This window comes from Pogona vitticeps, chromosome 2, assembly GCF_051106095.1.
Source record: "Pogona vitticeps strain Pit_001003342236 chromosome 2, PviZW2.1, whole genome shotgun sequence".
In the NCBI taxonomy this organism is placed as follows: domain Eukaryota; kingdom Metazoa; phylum Chordata; class Lepidosauria; order Squamata; family Agamidae; genus Pogona; species Pogona vitticeps.
This window is the reverse complement of record NC_135784.1, coordinates 297,314,748-297,337,560: the sequence shown is the minus strand read 5'-3', so window position 1 is coordinate 297,337,560 and position 22,813 is coordinate 297,314,748. Positions and strand designations below refer to the sequence as shown.

Here is a 22,813-nt window from a genome sequence, read left to right as displayed (position 1 = left end):
CCTGGCACTTTCCAGATGTACAGGACTAGAAATCTTTTAATTCCCAGTATAGTGGGAAGGATAAGAAGCCACAGAGGCATAAAAAGATGCCCTATATTGAGCAGCGGAGGTCCAACCAGAGCTGAGTTTTAGTCCAAAATTTAAACCCAGCGTGCTGAGACCATTTAGGAGATAGGGCAGTGCACTTCGTATAACTCCTGTAAAGTTGGATCTAAATGATTTGCCACTGCTACAAGAGGAGACATTTGCCTCCATTTGGATTAATGGCCCATCTCTCTTGGCCTGTCTAACCCAATACTCTAGATACTGACCAATGCAGTATTCAGAATTCAGGCAGGAGTGTTTTCAGCCCTACCAGGAAATGTGAAGACTTGAATCTGGTCATATCTGCAGAGAAGCCATATGGTCCGTCCCTAAGCTACAGGCTGGAGATGATGACATTGATAATGCAAGATATCTAAAGGGTGCCAAGTAGGGATAAAGTGGTTTGAGGTATTTACACTGGAAATCAAACAGATCTTAATAATCCACAGGGAGAACTATTTATTTTTGACTTATTAGGCACAGAGGTCCTTTCGAGTCAACATACTAGGCTATAGGAATCAAAATTCTGATAGAGTAAGAATTGGTATGCGTGTGCGTGTGTGGATGTGCATGTGTCCGTGTGCATACGTGCGTGTATACTGTCTCTCTTCCCCCCACCCTCTCTTTCTATAGCACATGTATATATGGTCTACAGATAGCCGCTACTGGGTGCTTTTGTGTTATTATCTTTACATTGCTGTCTAATTATATAGGGTGGCTTGTAACATGGTATTTTCATCATTCGCACTAATTATTAGTTTTTATTTTTAAAAAAATCCTAGGCAAAATTTCCTTATATTCCTTGCAGAGAATCATCATGCTTATATGATAAATTTGCCACGTGTTCGTAGAATGATATTAACTTAGAGCTTCAAGGCAGCCCAAAGGCCCTCTAGCCCAAAGCCTTGTCAATGTCCACTGTTCAGTAGGTGGCATTCCAGCCTCTGCTTAAAAATGCTTATAGAGGAGAATCTGAGCTATTCTAATGTTTAGCAGCTCAGCCTCTCAGGAGATTCTTGCTAGTGCTTTGTTGAATGTTGTCTTCTTGTAATATCGAAGCCACTGGTTCAGGTCTTGCCCTCTAAATTAGCACTATGTTATAGCCATGTCATGGAGAAGACTTTAGGCTTCTGGGTATTTCAGGTGGCCTCTAGTGAGTAAGTCAGTGCATTATTTCCCATTCACTCCTTGAAATCAAACATTTCTGTAGCAACTCTAGCAACCAGGTCTTCTGCAGCTGCATAAGTTTTAATGTGCTTGAACCTACTATTATATGCTTCTGATTAAAGCTCATGCATTTTAACAGTGAGAAGCTCACATGTAGCAGATCAGACCTTATGACTACACCCATATGGACATGAGGCAAAGTGATTTTTGCACATGTTTCAAGCATTTTAGAATGTGCAGATCTTAGCTATGTAAAACTCCCATAGAAATAATTATATGTTGTATATGTAGACAAGGATACAGAGACAAGAACTTATCATCAGACCTGAAGATGTATGCCTACATGAAAGAGTTTCTTGGAAAAATATAATGTTTGAATTAGCTTAACTGATTTATTGTTGCATGTATTTATATGAACACCCTCCTTCACAAGAACTATTTAAAAGATCTGTGTATTTTTCTTGAGAAAAAGAGACATGTTCCTACTGAAATAAGACTGTTACCTGTGCCAAACAGGTAATTATTGTGGTGGTATAGTTATAAAACATTGTCACCAAATAGGCTCACCGGTGCCTAAAATTTGATTCAGTGAGGGGGAAAAAGAGCAAATGTTAAATCAATTTAAATGGTGCTAGATTTTTGTCAAGAAAACTGTATACAAAGAGTCTATATTGATTCTTTTGTTTAATTAGTTAATTTTTTATACTGTCAGGTTTTAGTTTTGCCAGTTTGCACTTAGGAAAAAGAAAGGTAGGATAGAAATGGAAAAATGTAACTTTCTCATTCCTGTTATGCACATAATAAAGTTGGGTTTTGCTTGTGAACATTCCACAGTTCACTTTTAAACTTGGTTAGTTTGTTTAAACTCAGTTCATTTGAAGCCAAAGATTCCTGCAGGCCATCAGAAACTGACTTTACATGTTCGCGTAACTTTTCGTAAATCTGAATGTACCTCTATATTGTTCCAAGTAAAAAGCTCATCCCATTAGCTTTTTACTTGGAACAATACTCAAAGCCCACCCAAAGAGTGAAATCAAAACTCCCATCATCACTGTGTACTATCTGGGAATTCTGGGAGTTGTAGTCAGGACTATACACTAATCAGTAGGAGACTGTGCTAATCTATACTGTGGTTGCAGTGTCCAGGAGGATCTGCTACATGATTCTACAGTGTATCTATTCACAGCTTCCTGTATTTTTGCAGAAATTCTTATATGTCCTTCTTGGGTATAAATGGTGCTGTTTTAGGGCCAACACTCAGATATCTGAAATTGCTGTTAGCATATATATGATCTCCAACTACAGAGAAGAGAAGCACTTAGGGAGCTTGGATCAGAAACATTTGAGTTTTTTGAACTGCGCCTCCCTTAGCTATTATAGCCATAGAAGAAAGCTCTTGGGGGTGAATGGAAGGAAAATGATCAAGAAAGAGGAACTGAGGAGGTAAGGGAAGCAGCTAAAAGTGTGGAGCACAAAAATTAGGATAGAAGGAGGAGGAACACAAACATTGCTTAATAGTAAGTTGGACCCTTATTGGATACTTACTTCTAAAAGTTTAAGGCAGGAATTTTTCAAACCTGGTGTGGAAATACTGGGAACTGAACACTGGAATTTCTCTCCACAAAGAACATGGTCTAACGCTGTGCTACATCCCTTTCCAATATTCTGACATTTCTTCATGGTCTCCCGTCCAATACCAGCCCAACCCTGCTTAGTTTTCAAGGTCAGAGAAGACTGGATAGGTTCAGGTGATACATGATATGCTTCCATTATATCACACAGTTTTTAGGCATCCATCTCAACCAGTAATAGAACACAGTGGTCTCCCATCAGAACAGAAAACAGCCCAGTGCCTGCATGTGTTCTATTACTGGTTGAGATGGATGTAATCTAGTAGTATAAGGTATCTATAGCTTTTGGTCTGTAAGATTTTGAATGCTCACCCCATGGGCGAGGTTGGTGATTTCTTTGTATATAAAAATACAGTATTATGTGTCTTTGACAATGCATTCAGTCCAGCTGTAACTCAGTTATCCACCTGGAGTAGAAATCAGTGAGATGCATCTAAGCTTTGATTTCATCATGTGCCATAGATCATCTTTGTCTGTCTGACAATAAAGATAACCTGGATTTGTTCATTATTCTAGGCCATAATAGATTGTTTGTTATGTGCAATCAAATCCAAACTCTTCTTGTGACCCTAAGAGGGTTTTCAAGGTAAGTGAGGATTTTGAGGAATGTTGTTACCAGTTCCACCCCTCTCAATGAGTTTCCATGGCAGAGCCAGGGAAGCATACCTGGGTCTCCTGAGTCCTAGTCCATTACTCTATCTACTTCACTAGACCAGGTATCCTAAAATAGGTTAGTTGGGCCCTTAAAGGTTGGGGTGCACTTACTGATGGTGTGGGTATGTGATCCTTTTCAGGTCCCAGTTTGCACTGAAGTTCCTAGATCCTTCCTTTGTACCCAATACCAACTCCTTGAACCATGGGCTTCAGAATAAAGCTCCCAAATGGAAATTCAACAGAACAGCGTTCTTGCAGCAAAGGTGAGAGAGATGGAGAAAAACCCAGTAAAACAATCTAAACACTTGAAGTCTTTAAGCATTGAGACTGCAATCGCTTTATTATTTTATTATTAGCCTAATTATTTGGCAACACACAGTGTGTGTGCTCTTGGGAGTTTTACAGAATATCAAGCTGCATTCAGATTCAGCTAGGAATAAATTACCAAAGCTTGAAGAAAGGTTTTGTCCTGCAATTCAGCAGTTCTTATGTTTCCAAATGTTTTAATTGCCTCTTAAGCCATTTCAGAGAAGAAGAGAGAGAGGTTATACCAGGACACGAAGCCAGAATTTGTGCTATTATTCCCGCAGATCTGTAGCAAAATACTTGGTTGTTTTTTTTCAAAAGAGTGTGTTCCATTCCTGATTCTGTTTCAACATTTATTCGACAAATTCCAGTTTCTTCCATGCAGTCCATTTATAGCTTTCTGCAATACCCCTCCTTCCCCTGCTCTCAGTTACACTGATGGCTTTCAGAAACATCTAGATCAGCCCTCTAGAGAGGCTGAAAGAGAACTTCCTGGAACTTTCAGTCTTCCAACTGACTGCAGAGTGCGAGACATCACAGTCCTGCATCTCTAGAAGTCACACTTCGATGGAAGGTTAGTTTATGCAGCACATTATTCCATTGATTCTCTCCTTAGCCATTAATTTTCCTTTGGAGTTTAGAAGGGGAAGATTTTCCAGTTTCCTCCAACTCTTTCCATTGGTGTAGAAAGCATCAGAATCCTGAAAATACAGAGGCATCACGTCATAGGACTGACATCATATTGTGGGTCTATAAATGGCCAGATTCGACTCAATCCATTGCCTCCCTGCCAAGAGCACACACTGTGTCGAATACAAGCAAGTGGAAATGCTGGGTTTTCCCCCTTATGGTTTTATCATGTTGTCTCTAGTACATTTGAAAAGAGTCACTTTTGAACTGTCAGTGCTTCTGCTTGATTGCTGCCAATTCTATCCAAGATACAGTCTCTATCCCACACTATTATGAAAAACCGGCATTTTGATCCAACTGAATGAACTATATGGGCATAATGCTAATGTATCCTTAGCTAATTAGGAGATCTATTCGAGACTATATATTATGTTTTGTTTGGTTTGCAACTTAATGTATTTTTGCTTGTAAAATGTCTTGGAAATGACTGAGGCAGCCTTAAAAAAATGCCTATAATAGATTTAAAGATTTAAAAAATTGCATGCTTCTTCCCAACATCCATAGTTCCTTGGGCAAATTTCTCTGTCCACCCCCCAATAATCACAGCTAAAGGTTATGTTGGCACAGAATATAATCACATGGAAAGTCTAACCAAGTTTCCAGTTTAGCTAAACTTTTCAAGTTTCTGGTTTAAAAGACAGCTAGTTGTTCTTAACCATGGCTAATGTGGTTGTGAACTTTTTTCTTAACCATGGTTGAAGCAAGGAGGGTAGAATTTGCTCCTGAAAGTAGCGGAGCTTTGAGAAATATGCATATTCTCAGAGCTTCTTATTGACCTTGATCTTGATTGAGAGAGAACAAAATCCTATTCAGTTATTTCCTCCAGGGACAGACCTCCCATGTTTCAAAGGAAGCTTACTGCCCCTCTCCTGTCCTCCCCATTGTCAATTTCCACACATAAAAAGATACGTGTCTGCAGAGGAGAGGCTCCTGCTCCTGTGTAAGCTAACCATATGAGTGAAAACCTCTATTTTCCTGGGCTCTTTCTTCTCTGTAGGGCCTGTACTGGAGCAGGAAAGACTCCTTTGCAGCACATAGCTTTGTACATGTAGAAAGTGACAACGGAATGAGGAGAGGATATAGAATTCTCTTAAAGTTTGGTGAATCTGTCCATCTGGGTGACTGGTAAACTAGGGCTCCTACACAAGGTCAGGAAAAAGCACAGAATTACCAGAAATTACTGCGTATGATTTTCAAGGAACAAGACGTTCAGCTGTATCAGACACTTCCAGCCCCAAGACACCTTCTTTGGGGGTGAGCCTCTAGAGTCAGGGAAAATAAACTTAGGTGAAATAAGGCACAAAGCTCTGGGATCAAAGGGGAAATGGGGATATGGGGAAGAAGCAAGCAGTTTTGTATCTGGGGTCAAAGTGGGCATGTTGACGGATTCTTTTACAATATCATTGGGCTAGCACAGCGAAATGGGTAGATGGTGGATTCCATGGCTTTTAAAATTTGAAAGGCAGAAGGAAACACAATAGCATTTGGGTTAGGCATGTCATCAGCTCAGATTCCATTTTGATGTACTTTTGTATGGCAGACAACAGCACAATATGAAATTTCATTCAGCGGCCAAGAGTCTCCTCCATTTCAATTTGGTTGTTGCATCTAGCTGTCAGAAGGTTACAGGGCTGACTTGTTTCCATGGAATCTTCCTGCCGTCTTCTGTGCGCTGCACGGCTAGCTACTCCAAGACAAATTGCTGTCAGAGAAGAAAACTCCCACCAAGAGTATCTGTTAAGAGACGGTGAATGAGTACCTGAGGCTTTGTGCTGCTAACAAAGGCTATTAGAGGGGAAAACCTTGCAAGTGTCTTAATTATCATATGGAATAACTGGGCTTTAAAATGAAGCTGGTTAGCATAATTGTGGCTAAAGTGTTTGCAGACATATTTCTTAACAATGATTAACAGAGTTGGGAGCATTGTGTTTAGAAAGCAATTAGTTATAATTATGGGTCCAGGGCCCCCAAATGTTATTCGCTACTGTTACAGATGCCATTTCAAAAGTCAGATTTTACCTCCTTGTTTTTCAAAAATACTGTAACTGCAGTAGTTAGCTTTTCAGTTGCTTTAAAAAAATCTGGATGTGACAAAACTGGTAGTGCACAACTGTCCCCCTGCCCACCTCCTTGTTGCCTCAGCACCCATACTACCACACAAAGCATCATCATGATGCATGCAATACTCCTGTGGTGTTTCGTGAAATGATTCTCCCTAACTAGAAGAACAACTGAAAAGTTACAGTTATCACACAAAAGGAATGGAGCTGCCCCTCATCAAAATATAATTGCAATCTAACTCAGCTATAATTTCACCATTGTAAAATGAATTACTTGCAACTAAATGTTTGTAACCAATTACTGCCAAGACCTGATGGTTAACATGCATTTAACTATTTGAAAACTATCAAAAGAGTTTTGAATAGTTGTACGTGTCATGCCAATAATGAGTCTGTAGACATCGCCACCATTCTTAGCCTCTTATTAAAGACAAAGGTTAGAGGTAGTATGGAGAAGATCTCTAGAACACATTTATATCTATTATAACAACTAAACAGTCCAAGTTTCTTCCAAAGAATCCTGAGATGTTAATTTAGAAGCAGTGCTAAAAGTATCTGCTCTTAGAAGACACAACACTCCTTCTCATAAAAATACAAATAGATCTCCCAGAATTCTTTGGGAGAGCCACTTGTTAACATAATTTAAGTCCTATAGACCTCCTTTAAATGTCTCATGTAACTGCATGCAGTTATGTAGGAAACCTACATAGGAACAGACCCCTGGGGTGATGTTTGAATAAGAAAACATCCAGCAGGGGAATAATTATGCACTTCTCTCACCCTCCCCTGTCCCCCACTGCAACCTTCTAGGAATGATTAATTTTTCACATTTAGAAAGACAGAGACTTTGCTCCAGACCTTTGAGGATAACAAGCAATTTCTTATTTTACTTGTGTTTCTTTATTTATACCCTGCCTTTCTGCAAGTTCAAAGGACTCAAGGCAGCTTAGAAAACAGTGGTAGTGGGGATGAAAATGCATAAATTAAGGTATTAAAAATTCTGTAAAATCTATGATATTAAAAACTATTATGATTAAAACAACTTCCAAACAAAAATAAAGAACAAACAACAGCCTCACAAACAGTGTGTTGCAGTAATCCAAGCAAGATATACCACATTTTTCCGTGTATAAGACACCCTCATGTATAAGATGTCCCTCACTTTCTAACAGAAGGTTAAGAAATTTAAGTGGGGCTTAGCAAGTGTAAAGGTATCAAAGTGCTGCAGGATCACTTTGATCCCTGCTTTCTCCCTTCGTGCTAAGCCCCATGGGGCTTAGCGAAAGGAGAGGGAAAGGGATCAAAGCAATCCCGCAACTGCAAGATCATTTTGATCCCTTTTCCCATTATACAGCCATGGGATTGCTTTGATTCTTCCCCCCTCCTTTTGTTAAGCCCTATGGGACTTAGCAAGCAAAGGGGAAAGCAGGAATTAAAGCAATCCTGCAGCACTTTGATCCCTGCTTTCCTTTTGCTAAGGATTAGCAAGTGGAGGGGCAAACAGGGATCATAGCCTTGCAGGAACAATTTGATCCCTGCTTTTTCCTCCTCTTGTTTTTGTACTCTCCTCAGCTTACTTCCATGTATAATTTTTAGTCTAAATTTTTTTAGTCAATTTTTAGTCTAAAAATTTTAGACAAAAGTATAGTCTTATACACAGAAAATACAGTAAGTAAGGCATATACATCACGATAGCCTGATCAGACATCTCTGGAAAAAGGTGCAATTTGTACAGTAGCTTTACCTGTGCAAATGTCCACCTGCCTGTCACCGAAACATTAACATCCAGTTTACTGGACAGAGCACTAAACTTGTGCTTCAAGGTGGATTGAGATTCAAATCCTTGTTTAGGCAAGATACACAAGCGATTTTTAAAACCGGCTCCTCTCTTCAGAATAATCTATCACATTGAGGAGCTGCCTTCAGACTTCTCTCAAATTCAGAGACATCCACAAAGAGCATATTCCAGTGACAGCAAGTACCAATGGAAGAACGCTGGAACCAGCATCTTTAGCTGATAACTCTTAAGGCTGATCAAATATTAGGGAAATAATTTCAATTATTTAGAATCAGGAGCGGGAACTGTACAAGCTGGAAACCATGACTGTGTAATGGGCCAAACTGGAAATACAACCATGAAAGTCTTATGGGCCAAACTGGAAATACAACATACCTACATCTGGATCCTGAGGTTTTCTGTCCTTGATGTACCACAAGCCTGCATGCTTGTTAGATAGTAAAATATTCCTAGGCCCTGCCTCTTAAGTTTTGAGCCATCTTCCTAGTATTATGGCCTCCAAAATACACATGACAACTTTTCATGAGATTCTCTATCCCTATATCATGATGCTTTTAACGAAGTAGGCTTGGAGGCATCAACTAAAGTCAGGAAGAATAATAACAGGAGAAACTGTTTACCCGTTCTTACCATTCTTACCTATTATTTATTTACTTATTATAAAATGACCAAGGAAGCATGCAACAGAAAACTTTATGTAAAAAAGATGTGATAATCATTGATTTCATTTACTGTGTAATGTAACATTGCATCATCATGTTGCACAAGTTGCTCTATCCCCACTCCCAGCGCTAGGAAAAGTTGCATTTTGAATGTCAGTACCCAGAAACCAATAGACTATGCTGGCTGAAGAATTCTAAAAGCTGTAGTTAAAAAAAATTACTTTTCCAAACACCATCACTGCAAATTATTGGTGGATGCCATTTATAATGTGATGTCATGATTGTATGTATGGCTGAACTTTAGAAAAGAGATAGAAGAAAATCATCAAGAGAAGATGAAAACTGCTGACTTAAGCATCTGGTTACGGAGCCAGAGACTGGAAATTGCGTTCCTCGTTGTGCCTCCTAGACAAGGGACTGGACTTGATGATCCATTGAGTTCCTTCTGGCTCTGCAGTTCTAAAATGATGATGGTGATGAACGTTTGCTAAATTCTTCAGTTGGTTTAAGATGTCTTTACTTGATGAGACACCTCGATAAATATTTTAAAACCCGCATAGGATTCTTCATCATCTCGGTACTATTTGACATTTTGTTTGATTTGCAGTATACATCTTGGTTGTGCAGTCTCACTTTAGTTTGCAACCAAAAAAAAGTTATAGTACTGAAAAAAAATGAAGAAAAATAGTTGATTAAGAAAACCACACACAAAAAACCTTGCCCACTCACAGTATGCGAACAAGGTTTCCACAGTTTCTCATCTTTACACGAGAGGCCAAAACAAACAAGGAATTTCAATGTTAACTCAACACAAGGCTGATGTTTCTGTCAGCCTTGCCAGTGTCATGCAGACCACCTGTTTCCAACTGCAGCTTTTAAAAATATGAGCAGCATGCAATAAAGCAAATAAGTAATGAAAAACTAAAACCAGGAGTTGTTTCGTTTTTCTCTCAAAGATGAGCAAATAGTAATCATAATGGTGATTTTACTAGCCTTGTTCATGTTAGCTGTTGTTGTTTAGTCATTAAGTCATGTCTGACTCTTCATCACCCCATGGACCAGAGCACGCCAGGCCCTCCTGTCTTCCACTGCCTCCTGCAGTTGGGTCAAATCCATGTTGGTTGCTTCAATGACACTGTCCAACCATCTCATCCTCTGTCGTCCCCTTCTTCTCTTGCCTTCACACTTTCCTAACATCAGCGTCTTTCCCAGGGAGTCTTCTTTTCTCATGAGATGGCCAAAGTACTGGAGTCTCAGCTTCAGGATCTGTCCTTCCAGTGAGCACTCAGGGTGGATTTCCTTCAGAATGGATAGGTTTGATCTCCTTGCAGTCCAGGGGACTCTCAAGAGTCTCCTCAAGCACCACAATTCAAAAGCATCAATTCTTCAGTGGTCAGCCTTCTTTATGGTCCAGCTCTCACTTCCATACATCGCTAACGGCAAAACCATAGCTTTGACTATGCGGACTTTTGTCGGCAAGGTGATGTCTCTGCTTTTTAAGATGCTGTCTAGGTTTGTCATTGCTTTCCTCTTTTAATTTTGTGGCTGCTGTCACCATCTACAGTGATCATGGAGCCCAAGAAAGTCAAATCTAATGGTTGTTCTGGGTTTTTCGGGCTCTTTGGCCATGTTCTGGAGGTTGTTCTTCCTGACATTTCACCAGTCTCTGTGGCCAGCACCTTCAGAGGACAGCAACCTGTCCTCTGACGATGGGCACTCTGTCCAGAGTACAGGTTGCTGTCCTCTGAAGATGCTGGCCACAGAGACTGGCGAAACATCAGGAAGAAAAACCTTCAGAACATGGCCAAAGAGCCCGAAAAACCCAGAACAACCATTAGATCCCAGCCGTGAAAGCCTTCGCGAATATAAAGTCAAATTTGTCACTGCCTCCATATCTTCCCCTCCTATTTCCCAGGAGGTGATGGGGCCAGTGGCCATGAGCTTAGCTTTTTTTATGTTGAGCTTCAGACCATTTTTTGCACTTTCCTCTTTCACCCTCATTAAGAGGTTATTTAAGTCCTCCTCACTTTCTACCATCAGAGTGTCTGCATATCTGAGGTTGTTGATATTTCTTCCGGTAATCTTAATTCCGGCTTGGGATTCATCCAGTCCTGCCTTTCACACGATGTATTCTGCATATATAGGCAGGGAGACAATATACAGCCTTGTCGTACTCCTTTCCCAATTTTGAACCAATCAGTTGTTCCATATTCAGTTCTAACTGTTGCTTCTTGTCCCACATATAGATTTCTCAGGAGATAGATAAGGTGGTCAGTCACTTCCATTTCTTTAACGACTTGCCATAGTTTGTTGTGGTCAACACAGTCAAAGGATTTTGGGTAGTCTATGAAGCAGAATAGATGTTTTTCTGGAACTCGATGGCTTTTTCCATAATGCAGCACATGTTAGCAATTTGGTCTCTAGTTCCTCTGCCCCTTCAAAATCCAGCGTGTACTTCTGGGAGTTCTCGGTCCACATACTGCTGAAGCCTACCTTGTAGGATTTTGAGTACTGTATAACCTTGCTAGCGTGTGAAATGAGTGCAATTGTACAATATTTGGAGCATTCTTTGGCACTGCCGTTCTTTGGGATTGGGATGTAGACTGATCTTTTCCAATCCTCTGGCCACTGCTAAATTTTCCAAACTTGCTAGCATATTGAGTGTAGCACCTTAACTGCGTCGTCTTTTAAGATTTAAATAGTTCCACTGGAATGCCATCACCCCAATGACCTTGTTATTAACCATGCTTTCTAAGGGCCACTTGGCTTCAGTCTCCAGAATGTCTGGCTCAAGATCAGCAACCACACTGTCTGGTTTGTCTGGGACATCCTGATCTTTCTGGTATAATTCCTCTGTGTATTCTTGCCACCTCTTCTTGATGTCTTCTGCTTCTGTGAGGTCCCTCCCATTTTTGTCCTTTATCATGTCCATCTTTGCACAAAATGTTCCTCTAATATCTCCAATCCAAGATCTCTGGTTGTTCCTTTTCTGTTATTTTCCTCTATTTCTTTGCATTGTTCATTTAAGAAGACCCTCTTGTCTCTCCTTGCTATTCTTTGGAAGTCTGCATTCAATTTTCTGAAAGTTTCCCTATCTCATGGTTGTTCTGGGTTTTTCGGGCTCTTTGGCTGTGTTCTGAAGGTTGTTCTTCCTGACGTTTTGCCAGTCTCTGTGGCCAGCATGTTCAGAGGACATCAGCCTGTACTCTGGTTTCCCTATCTCCCTTGCATTTTGTTTCCCTTCTCGTCTCTCCTATTTGTAAGGCCTTGTTGGACAGCCACTTTGCTTTCTTGCATTTCCTTTTCTTTGGGATGGTTTTTGTTGCTGCCTCCTGTACAATGTTACGAGCCTCTATCCAAAGTTCTTCAGGCACTCTGTCCACCAAATCTAGTTCCTTAAATCTGTTCTTCACTTCCACTGTGTATTCATAAGGGATTTGGTTTAGATTATACCTGAGTAGCCCAGTGTTTTTTTCTACTCTCTTCAGTTTAACCTTGAATTTTGTTATGAGAAGCTGATGATCAGAGCCACAATCATCTCCAGGTCTTGTTTTTGCTGACTGTATTGAGCTTCTTCATCATTGGCTGCAGAGAACATAATCAATCTGATTTCGGTATTTCCCATCTAGTGATGTCCATGTGTAGAGTTGCCTCTTGTGTTGTTGGAAAAGAGTGTTTGTGATGACCAGCTTGTTCTCTTGACAAAACTCTATTAGCCTTTACCCTGTTTCATTTTGAACTCCAAGGCCAAACTTACCTGTTGTTCCTTTTATCTCTTGACTCCCTACTTTACCATTCCAATCCCCTAGAATGAGAAGAACATCTTTCTTTGGTGTCAGTTTTAGAAGGTGTTGTAAGTCTTCATAGAATTGGTCATTTTCGGCCTCTTCAGCATTGGTGGTTGGTGTATAAACTTGGCTTATTCTGATGTTGGATTCATATTGAAATCATTCTATAATTTTTTTAGATTATATCCCAGTACAGCCTTTCCCACTCTTTTGTCAACTATGAGGGCTACTCTATTTCTTTACGGTATTTGTGCCCACAATAGTAGATATGATAATCATCTGAATTGAATTTGCCCATTCCCGTTCATTTTAGTTCACTGGCGCCCAGATCCAGCTTACCAAGATTCATAGATTCCAGGTTCCTATGCAGTATTTTTCTTTGCAGCATCGGACTTTCCTTTCACTTCCAGGTATGTCCGCAACTCAGCATCTTTTCAGCTTTGGCCCAACCACTTCATTAGCTCTGGAGCTACTTGTACTTGTCCTCCGCTCTTCCTCAGTAGCATGTTGGATGCCTTCCGACCTGAGGGGCTCATCTTCCAGTGTCATATCTTTTAGCCTTTTGTTTCTGTCCATGGAGTTTTCTTGGCAAAGATACTGGAATGGCTTGCCAGTTCCTGCTCCAGGTGTATCACATTTAGTCAGAACATTCCACTATGACCTGTCCGTCTTGGGTGTCCCTGCACGGCATAGCCCATAGCTTCCCTGAGTTACTCAAGCCCCTTCACCATGACAGGGCAGCAATCCATGAAGGAGGTTCATGTTAGAGGAAAGTTTTAATTGACTGTATGATTCCCCAAATAGTATATTAAGTAATTAAATGTCTGCAAAGGGGAGACAGATAAACACTGCTTTAAGAGCCAAGTGGTGATATTCATTTCAAAGCACTCACTTCAAAACTTCAAGCATGTTACTGATATAAAGGCTTGCTTGAGAATTATGACCTGTCACAGTTATTGACTATTAAGAGTTCCATCCCATTCCAAGGTTCCCAAAATGGAGCCCTAGGGAGCCTTAGAACCTAAAAAAGGGAGATATTTTATTCATTTAAATTGATTATTTCTGATGCCTGGATCCAGTTTACAATGGTGTAACTAATAGTCAGGTTACAGTCTCAAACTCAAATGTCTTCTTTGCCATCTAAAAGAGACTGGCAACTAAACATCAGTGCCCAGAGTCTTCATTTTGCCAGTTTCTTTACTACTCAGCAAAACAACTCATTTTATATGTGTGAAACTTGAAAATACGTTTCTTCAAGTGAACTGTCTGAAGTACTACTGATAATTCAATCCTCCTCCCCCCCCCAAAAAAAATCTGGTTTAATAACATAGGATATTGCTTCTACATCAGTGATTCAAAATGCCAGGAAATGGTTTGATGTTGCTTTGCAGCCTCAGATTGTTGTTTCCAGCAGGAAAATTGATTCCAAGCTTTACATAGCAAAGAGCAACTTGGATGTTGACAACAACAATGGCAGCAGTCAAGATGGTCTAGAGGATCCCCTTTTGTTACTCACTGTCATTCACAAAGAGACACCTAGTGAGGGGAAATCCCAGAATTGGACTCCTTTTTTTCTCAGTTAACCATTTCTCACCCAAAAATAAAGCAACTGTCATGGCTGCTTTTCAACAAGCTTTCCATGTTTTTATTGCTTTGAGCATAAAATAACATGCACGCCTAGAAGAAATCTGGCTTTTAGATGGAGTATGTGCATCCATGTACCCATCTTTTCAGGTGGAAGGAAATTGAAGGTACTGAATTGTTATTCCCTAAAGAATTAATAAGTGTTTCACATGCTTTAATCCATTGCAACAATGAACATGAGACTCTCAGGCATATTTACAGAAGGTCACATCCAGGTTCCTTTCATGGAGAATTCAAGTTAAATGTCCAATTATACACAAGAGTGAGACATAACACATCTAGATTTAGAGATAGAGCTAAAGGAAAGGTATCGACACTTGTTACAAAATGTTCTGGCTTCAAATATTCTTCAGGTATGTGCAATATGGGTCTTTCTTTGCAAAAATATGTCTAATGGGGGTTTACATAAAGCTTTCAGGGGGGAGTGAAATGGCTTGAATTAGGGAATCTGTTTGCCTGTGACTGTTGCATTGCAGAATTTATGTCCACCTAAGCTTTGCCCCTTTCCAAATTCCCGAGTTGCCATTTGCAGTATCAGCTCTTCTTTCCCCATTTTTGCCCCCTTCCTAATACCAGATTTTATGGATTATCACTTTGTGTTTGGAACATTAACAGCATTTCAGAATTAAACATGAAAGCAGGAGCAGCACAACAGGTCAAGTTCTAGTGCTACCAATGGCCAACTGAGAGAAGAGTTCTTCATGCATATCGGAAGAAGGAAATAAGAAAGCATGAATTCCAAAGACTGAAATCTGAACTCAAAGCCAATCCTCTTCATAGATACCTGTAGTCAGCCCAAGGGCACATTCACATGTGCATATGATTGATCATCTAGGTGAATCATGTTTCCACATCTAGATTCAGCACATTGCCTCTGATCACAAACTTCAGTGCAATCTATCTTTTCCCAGTTTGTCCTCCCTCTCTTTCACAAATATCTGAAACAAGTAAAATAACCATGATTCACCTATATTTAATGTATTTCTAGCCCATCCTGGTGACTCAGTGGCCAAGCCAACTTGTACATAACAGCCTAAATCAAATTGTTGATCTCATGTAAAGTAGAGTCACTGAACCCATGAAAGTTACATAAGTGTTGGGCTCACAAGTTCTCATTGATTCTGTGGGTCTACTCTAGCTGGAACTAACAATTAGATTTAGGCTAATAAATTGGATCCTTATTCATGCTTAAAATCTGAGATCAATATGACATAGTTAAAGTTAGTCATGACCACCTTAAGTCCTATTAATTTCAACAGATCTCTTCTAAACCTCGTAAGGGTAGAACCATACCAATAACCATGAATATACATTTCATCATAAAACATTTCGAACTGCACTAAATCACAAATCAATTTTTGAAACAAACAAAGCACCCAGTTTATTTTTAAGGTAGCAATGCTGAAAGCAATAATGAAATGGAAATACAATTTTAGAAAGGGGAGGAGTCCATTTATATTCTCTTTATCCCCCTTCCTTGATCTCATAACCATGTTCCTTCCTAGTACTATTTGCATAAATACACTCCATTTATTCTATCAGTTTGCCATCTCTAAGAGAGATTAATGTCATTTAGTAGCTACTAAGTCTGTGGCTTTAAAAGTTATGCTCAGAAAACCCACAAATGACATTATGTATTTGTCCAGTCTCCTCTTATTCCGATTATGTTTGTAAACCTAATATAAATAAAATCAGTATCCAATCTAAGGATTTTTACTGTCTAAATTTTGCATTTTAATTGTTTTCAATTGTGAGCCACCCAGAGACCCTTGGGTAGAGTGGGCGGCATATAAGTTGAATAAATAAATAAATATAAATAAAATAAATTTGGATGGAGGGGAAAACATGGTTTATGCAGGAAGCCCTATTCACATATTCTTAAAACTTATAGAGCCAACGCATAACGAGTAAAGTGTGCCCGTCATGTTCTTTCTGCTGTTGCTTTCAGTATGCAAAAGTGGCAGTACTGAGGCTACTCAATTCAGGGAGCCCCCCCCCCAAGGGGTTCAAGCAAAGAGGCAAAGCATTCCCATCTTCAGACTGCCTCTTATATGAGTTGAAAACAACAGCACTTCAGTTTACCTGGTTGACTATGCTCTCTGCAGAGAGTGCCTTGACAAAGAACGAGTGACAAGTGAGGCTCCTGAAACTCCTCTGAGAACTTGGATTTGGGTTTTTTTGTTGTTGTTGTTGTTTTTGCTAAAACCCACCATAATTCAAGCTGGAGTAACTCCGTTGAATTCTGGTCATTGTAGTAAAAAAAAATCCAACAAGCAGGGAACCTATTTTATAAGAATGGGGACCTTGTTCCACATGATGGGAGCCACAACGGATAAGACCCTCCCATAGATTGTGAGCGGATTAACTCCACTAGACAAAGGAACAGAACAAATAGCCCTTCTACTCTGCTCTAGCAGTTTCGTTTTGGACCTTACAAATAAAGTCTAATTTTTAAAAAGTGGTAGAACATGTGCTCACGAATACCAGCCTTATCAGGTCTGAATCAGCTTCAAGTGGTGAAGAGCTGAGACCAACACATTCTTTGGGTTTCCATGGACATTAGAAAAGGGAACTGTGAGTGACAATAAAGGGGGCTAGATAAACAAAGTGACCGCATGACCCAAATTGGCATCCATCGGATACATTCATTGCCATCCACACCAATGTACATGTACAATTGTTTTCCCTTTATAAATAGAATCATTCCGCTTTTCTACAACAGAATGGTTCCTTCTTTCTCTGCTCCTGTTAGAAGCATCACAGTACAATTAATAGATGCATTATGTCATTTTTGCCCCATAACTGGCAACATCAAGAGCATTTGGGGGCAGCTAGCATGATGTCTTCCAGGGTACATATTGAGAGGCATATACTGGCGTAGGTGTGAAGTTGCCTGCTCTTCTCTGCATTCACAAAGGACTGTGTTGGGGTAAAAATCCACTTTCTTAGGTTCATTTGGCTATGCCTACTCCAGTCCATTTCATCAAAGTAACTGGGTTCCTGAGCTTAGTGTCAGGACAGCAGAAGTGAACTACTGTACAACTTACTCCTCTAATCAAGATGGTGCAGTGAATTAAGTGAATCTAAAATGCAAGACGGCATATACTCAAGAGTATTTCTATTCCTCTTTTTTTCACTTTTTTAAAAAAAAAACAGGGTTGGGGGAGAGGTAGTGAAGGAATTGCTCAAACATATTGGAATGCAGAATGTTGGGAAAGGTCTTCCTTTTTTAAGTACAATTCCCAGAAGGGTATTCTACAGTCAGTAATGCTACTGCCACATTAATCACATTTTATTGGGATGAGTGGGATTCCCATATAGAACATGGTATATAAATCATTCAATACCTTGAAGATCCATGAGTCAATCAGTCCAGATTATCCCTTTTCACAACTGTTCCATGCCATTGTTGTGTTTATAGCTGATGTAGCTAATTTTCATCACCTGATGGCCAACCTCCAACCTTCTCTATACTTAAGCTGGCTCTCAGATTCCAGACAATTTTCACCTCCTGAGTCACTTCCCTGCCATTGTGAAGAGGCAGAATAGGACTTTATGTATCAAATCATTGTAATTGTTGCTAACCTTTCAGGTGCGCATATCTCAGTATGTACTAATATTATACACTTCTGGGCTCTCTCTTTTTGCCATGCATTTTCTCTTTGGCAATGTGCAAGGGGACCACCTTAAATCATGGTATTTAGAAATAAAGCCTACAGAACAGGTTCTATCTGGCTCAGAGTATTGGATGCAAGGAAGTTTCTAAGCTCTGGTATGTTCTTACTGAGGCTCTACACAAGCGTGAAGATTCTGTGCCAGAATTATGTGGTCTGAAGTTCCAATAGGCAGGAATCCAACATTAAAAATCAAGGGTGGGATAACTAGCTTCTGTTGCTGCTATGTTTCCTTCATACCTGTGATTCTTTCCAGTTATGCCATGCTTTGATAACATTTTAGGAAATCAGTGTGGGGACCATAACAACTGAGCTTGGAGAGGGAATTAAGGACTCAGTGTGAAGAATATTCTCCCCAACCTTCTCTCAAGACCAGAACTGGCTCCAGAAGATGGCAAGCATGGGCACAACTATCAAAGGGAGCCCTGGTAGAGTTCCTGTTTCCATTTTACACAAAGCATTCAGGAATATCCCATGCAACTGAAGACAATTTTTATTTTCATATCCCATACTTTACAAGTTAGAGGCACAAAGGTGCCATATTTACAGTCCTTCAAAACCCTGGATTTATCACTGTCCTTTACGCAGTAACATGTTACCGTCTTATCTGGTATGCATCTGTGTCAGTTCTCAAATCACTGGAGATCTACCTACAAGTATCACATTTAAATGCAGTGTCACCTTTGAAGGAAACCAAATTTATATGAGCATAAGCAGGAGCATATTCAGTTCTTGAGAGAGAGAGAGAGAGAGAGAGAGAGAGAGAGAGCAACCCTTCATTTTATGAATGTGGAATATTGTGTTCCTGTATCCACAACTCAAAACACCAGAAAAGGGCACAATATGAAAATGGTTGTCGAGCTTTACATAGCAAAGGGCAGCCTGAATGTTGACAACACCAATGGCAGCAGTCAAGATGGTCTACAGGACATCGTCTTGTGCTCACTGCCATTCACAAAGAGATGCCAATCAGGGAAAATTCCAGAAACTGACTCCTTTTTTCATCTGTTAACTACTTCTCACCTAAACACAAACCAGTTGTCCAGGCTGTTTTCCAACTAGTGTGAATGGTGCCCCCATTTTTAGAATTGCCTTATAGAATGTTGATTTGCTCTGCCAGTACAAGATCATAGCTGCACTCTCATGCAGCAGGAACTTAATCTATTCATCAGAGCCACTGATTAGACAAATTAGCCATGTATAGAGCAAGGTGGGACTGAAATAACACCATGTGAGGAGGAACCACTTCCCAACAGATAAGAGGAGTGTGAGGTGTCCCCTCCAGCGCCCACAACAGAGGAATACGAGACAGCATATATGCTGATACCAGCAGTGGCCCAACTGAAAGTAGAGGAGAAAAAGAGCTGGAAAGAAGAGTGAGAAGGAGGCAAGAAAGGGGAGAGTCAAGAGAGTTGGAGGGATATCTAGTCACATGGGCTGAGGAGAAGGAAGAAGAGAAAAGAGAGCTAGAGGTAGAAAAGGAGGAGGAAACAAGGAAAGGAAAGAAGGTGAAGGAAGAAGACATTCCTCTAGGATGGGGTTGGTTAGAAATGGAAGACAGGAGAGTGTGTTAAAATGAAACTGCCCCTAGAGGAAATAGAAAGGAGACAGCAATATCGCAATGTGAGACCTGTGGGGAGTGAGATAGGGAAAGAGGGAGAAGAGCAGAAAAGGCAAAGAAAGGAAGGATTTGAGGTACAGCTGGGGGAAGCAGAACCTGTGGAATGGACAGTATCTGTCTATCCCAAGAAGGAAGATCGGTGGAAGAAGGGGGCCAACCCAGTGGTGATGCTGCATCCAGAAACGCTCACGGAGGGAGAGTGGGCTCGACACCCCTGTTGCAGTACCATATGTCCCAGTCTGAGGAAGCCCACAAGAAAACCCACAGATCGTGAACTATTTGGAGTGAACCCCCCGATGGTGAACTCTCTTGCGATGCCCAAGTGAAGGGACAGTTGTGTTGAATGTAAAGAAACTGAGGGACCTGTTGGTCCAACTGAAGTTGTTATTCATAGTTTTTCCGGTGTTTGAAAATAAAAGAAAACGTTTATGAAGAAGGCCTGTCTCTACGTTTTGGGGAACAAAAAGGGGAATGGGGGTTTCCCAAAGTTGATCCCACTCAAACACAAGAGGAGACGAGCAAAATTAGTCCCTGCACTACGTTATGGGCTCAGCACAACAACAAAAAACTATGTATGCATTGGCATGTTTCTCAGGACCAGACATATTAATAAATAGACTAGTAATTAGGTCATGACAGGAGATATTTTAGTTATAGCTGGATGGTAGATGTGTTTTGGTATTTTAAGTGGCTCACTGTACAGCAGCTAAGTAATGTGCAATCAATAGTTTATATTCTTTAGTATGTTTAATAGGTTTATAAGTTAAATCATACTCACATTTTTAAAGATATTATGTACTGCTTAGCATAATATACTTGTTTGATTAAGTATTTTGTGCATTAGGAATAAAGATATGACTGTGGAATGAGGATTCCACAAGTTTTTCCATGGCTAAAAGCAGTTGTGGGAAATGACTGGAATCAGGAGCAAGGGATGTAAGCTAATTTTAATCCCTCCCCCCAAAAACAATTTCACACACCCCAAATTTGCTATTTAGTCTGGAGGAAACAGGTACCTTCATCTTATGCTTCCAGGCAAACAGGAAGTTTAGAAACAGGAAGATGCCTTGCATTGAGTCAAGTCATTGGTCCATCTTCCTTGCCAGATTCCAGTCAGGATTCCTTTCCTCTCCCACTAGGAAATCCCTAGTCATTTCTGGTGATCGCCCACGGCTGCAATAACCAACTCCCATTCTGCTTAGTTTCCAAGATCAGTCAAGAATTGGTATGTTTTGGGGTAATGATGGCTTTTGATCTATGATGGTGAGGTGGACATTTTCTGAAAAGACTGTGCCCATTTCTCCCAGTGAGTAATCCTAGACTAATACACCCCAATCTGCTCTTCCCTAGGAGAAGGAAAAGCCAAAATCCACTAACAGATCTGATTTGGCCCTAATGCTCACTGGGGGAGGGAAGTTAATGCAGCCTTCGGTCATGTGGCTCCAGCTTGCAGGGAGTAGAGAAACAGAACTTCTACCATCCACTAAACATGATTCAAATGTGGCAGTTATATAAAGGAGACAGGCTCATCTTAAAACATCATCTCAATGCACGATCTGCATAGGAAGCAAGGGCATCCATAGAAATAATTCAGAGTAAGGGCGATACTGTTAATGGTACTTATGGATTGTTGACCTGACTGTAGTTTTTTACTTATGTACATTGAAAGAAATACAAAGCTTAAGATTCCTGAATGGAACAGAGCATCCCCACTTGTCCCTCACCACCAAAACCCATTGGGGGCGGGGGGAAACAGAGTGCAAGGTAATCCAAACTTTTGAAATGCACTACCTTTATATTTTAAATGGTGATTTATTTTAAAAGCACATGCACCTACTGATAGGAAAGCGTATCTTTTTTAGGAAATTAATCTGCTACTCCAGTTTTCCCCCTTTTTTACGAAAAGGCAATGATTCAACTGGAGTTGGAAAAGTTCATTTTTTTTCAATATAATTCTCAGAATCCACTAGCTATGCTGACTGGAGTTCTGGGATTTCTGTTCTCAAATTACAAAAAAAAAAAAAAAAAAAAAAAAACACCTTTTCCAAACTCAGAATTGATGTAGGATGCAGAGCCTGTCATTTTAATGCCAATGTTCTGTTTTATTTGTAGGCGAGAAATTCTTCAGCATGTTGATGTGATCAAAAACTTTTCTTTGACAAAGAGCATGGTTCGGATTGGACAGCTGATGCATTATGATTACTCCAGCCATAAATATGTCTTCTCCATTAGCAATAGCTTCCGGTTGCTTCTTCCAGATGTCTCACCAATTCAGAACAAGCACTATAACATTTGCGCCGTCGTTGGAAATAGTGGGATCCTTGTGGGCAGTCAATGTGGACAGGAAATAGATAAATACGATTTTGTATTCCGTTGTAATTTTGCTCCAACTGAAGCATTCCATAAAGACGTTGGGAGGAAAACCAACATTACCACCTTCAACCCGAGCATCCTGGAGAAATACTACAACAATCTTTTGACCATTCAAGATCGCAATAACTTCTTCCTAAGCTTAAAAAAGCTTGATGGAGCCATTCTCTGGATCCCAGCCTTCTTCTTCCATACATCGGCAACCATCACAAGGACATTGGTGGACTTCTTTATTGAGCATCGAGGGCAGTTAAAAGTCCAATTAGCTTGGCCAGGAAATATAATGCAACATGTCAACAGGTGCATCTTCTTCTTGCATGAAACTTTCTTGATAGTGTGTATTGCTTGTTTTGTTTGCAGTGTAACTGATGAGCAGCTTTAAACAAAAGCTGTTTTAAGAAAGAGCATAGCTAATTTGTTTGTTTTATTTATGGATTATTTGTTTTAAAATATTTGCATCACTTTCTTTAAAAAGCTCATAGTGGCTTCACACACAAAAAAAATCATCATCCAATGTGAATAAACCTGTCTAGAAAAATTCATACTAAGACAGGATTATTAGGTACTAGCAGTTACAAAAATCCTTGCAGGATAACACCTCCAGGCAAGACCAATTAATCATGGGATTCTGAGTAGCTGAGGGGTTCTAGGAGTGGAATGAAGG

General features: G+C 40.1%; 1 protein-coding gene across 2 annotated transcripts in view; it reads left to right on the top strand.

Moving 5' to 3' along the window:
* The window catches only part of ST8SIA3 (ST8 alpha-N-acetyl-neuraminide alpha-2,8-sialyltransferase 3), a 36,990-nt gene that overhangs the window by 4,751 nt on the left and 9,426 nt on the right, over positions 1-22,813 (top strand). The window contains exons 2-3 of one of the 2 annotated variants that reach the window (XM_020800281.3): positions 3,677-3,799; positions 21,892-22,449. In XM_020800281.3, coding sequence (XP_020655940.1) covers positions 3,677-3,799; positions 21,892-22,449 — 681 coding nt within the window. The remainder of the gene's footprint in view (positions 1-3,676; positions 3,800-21,891; positions 22,450-22,813) is intronic. The other variant, XM_020800282.3, reaches the window with a different exon arrangement.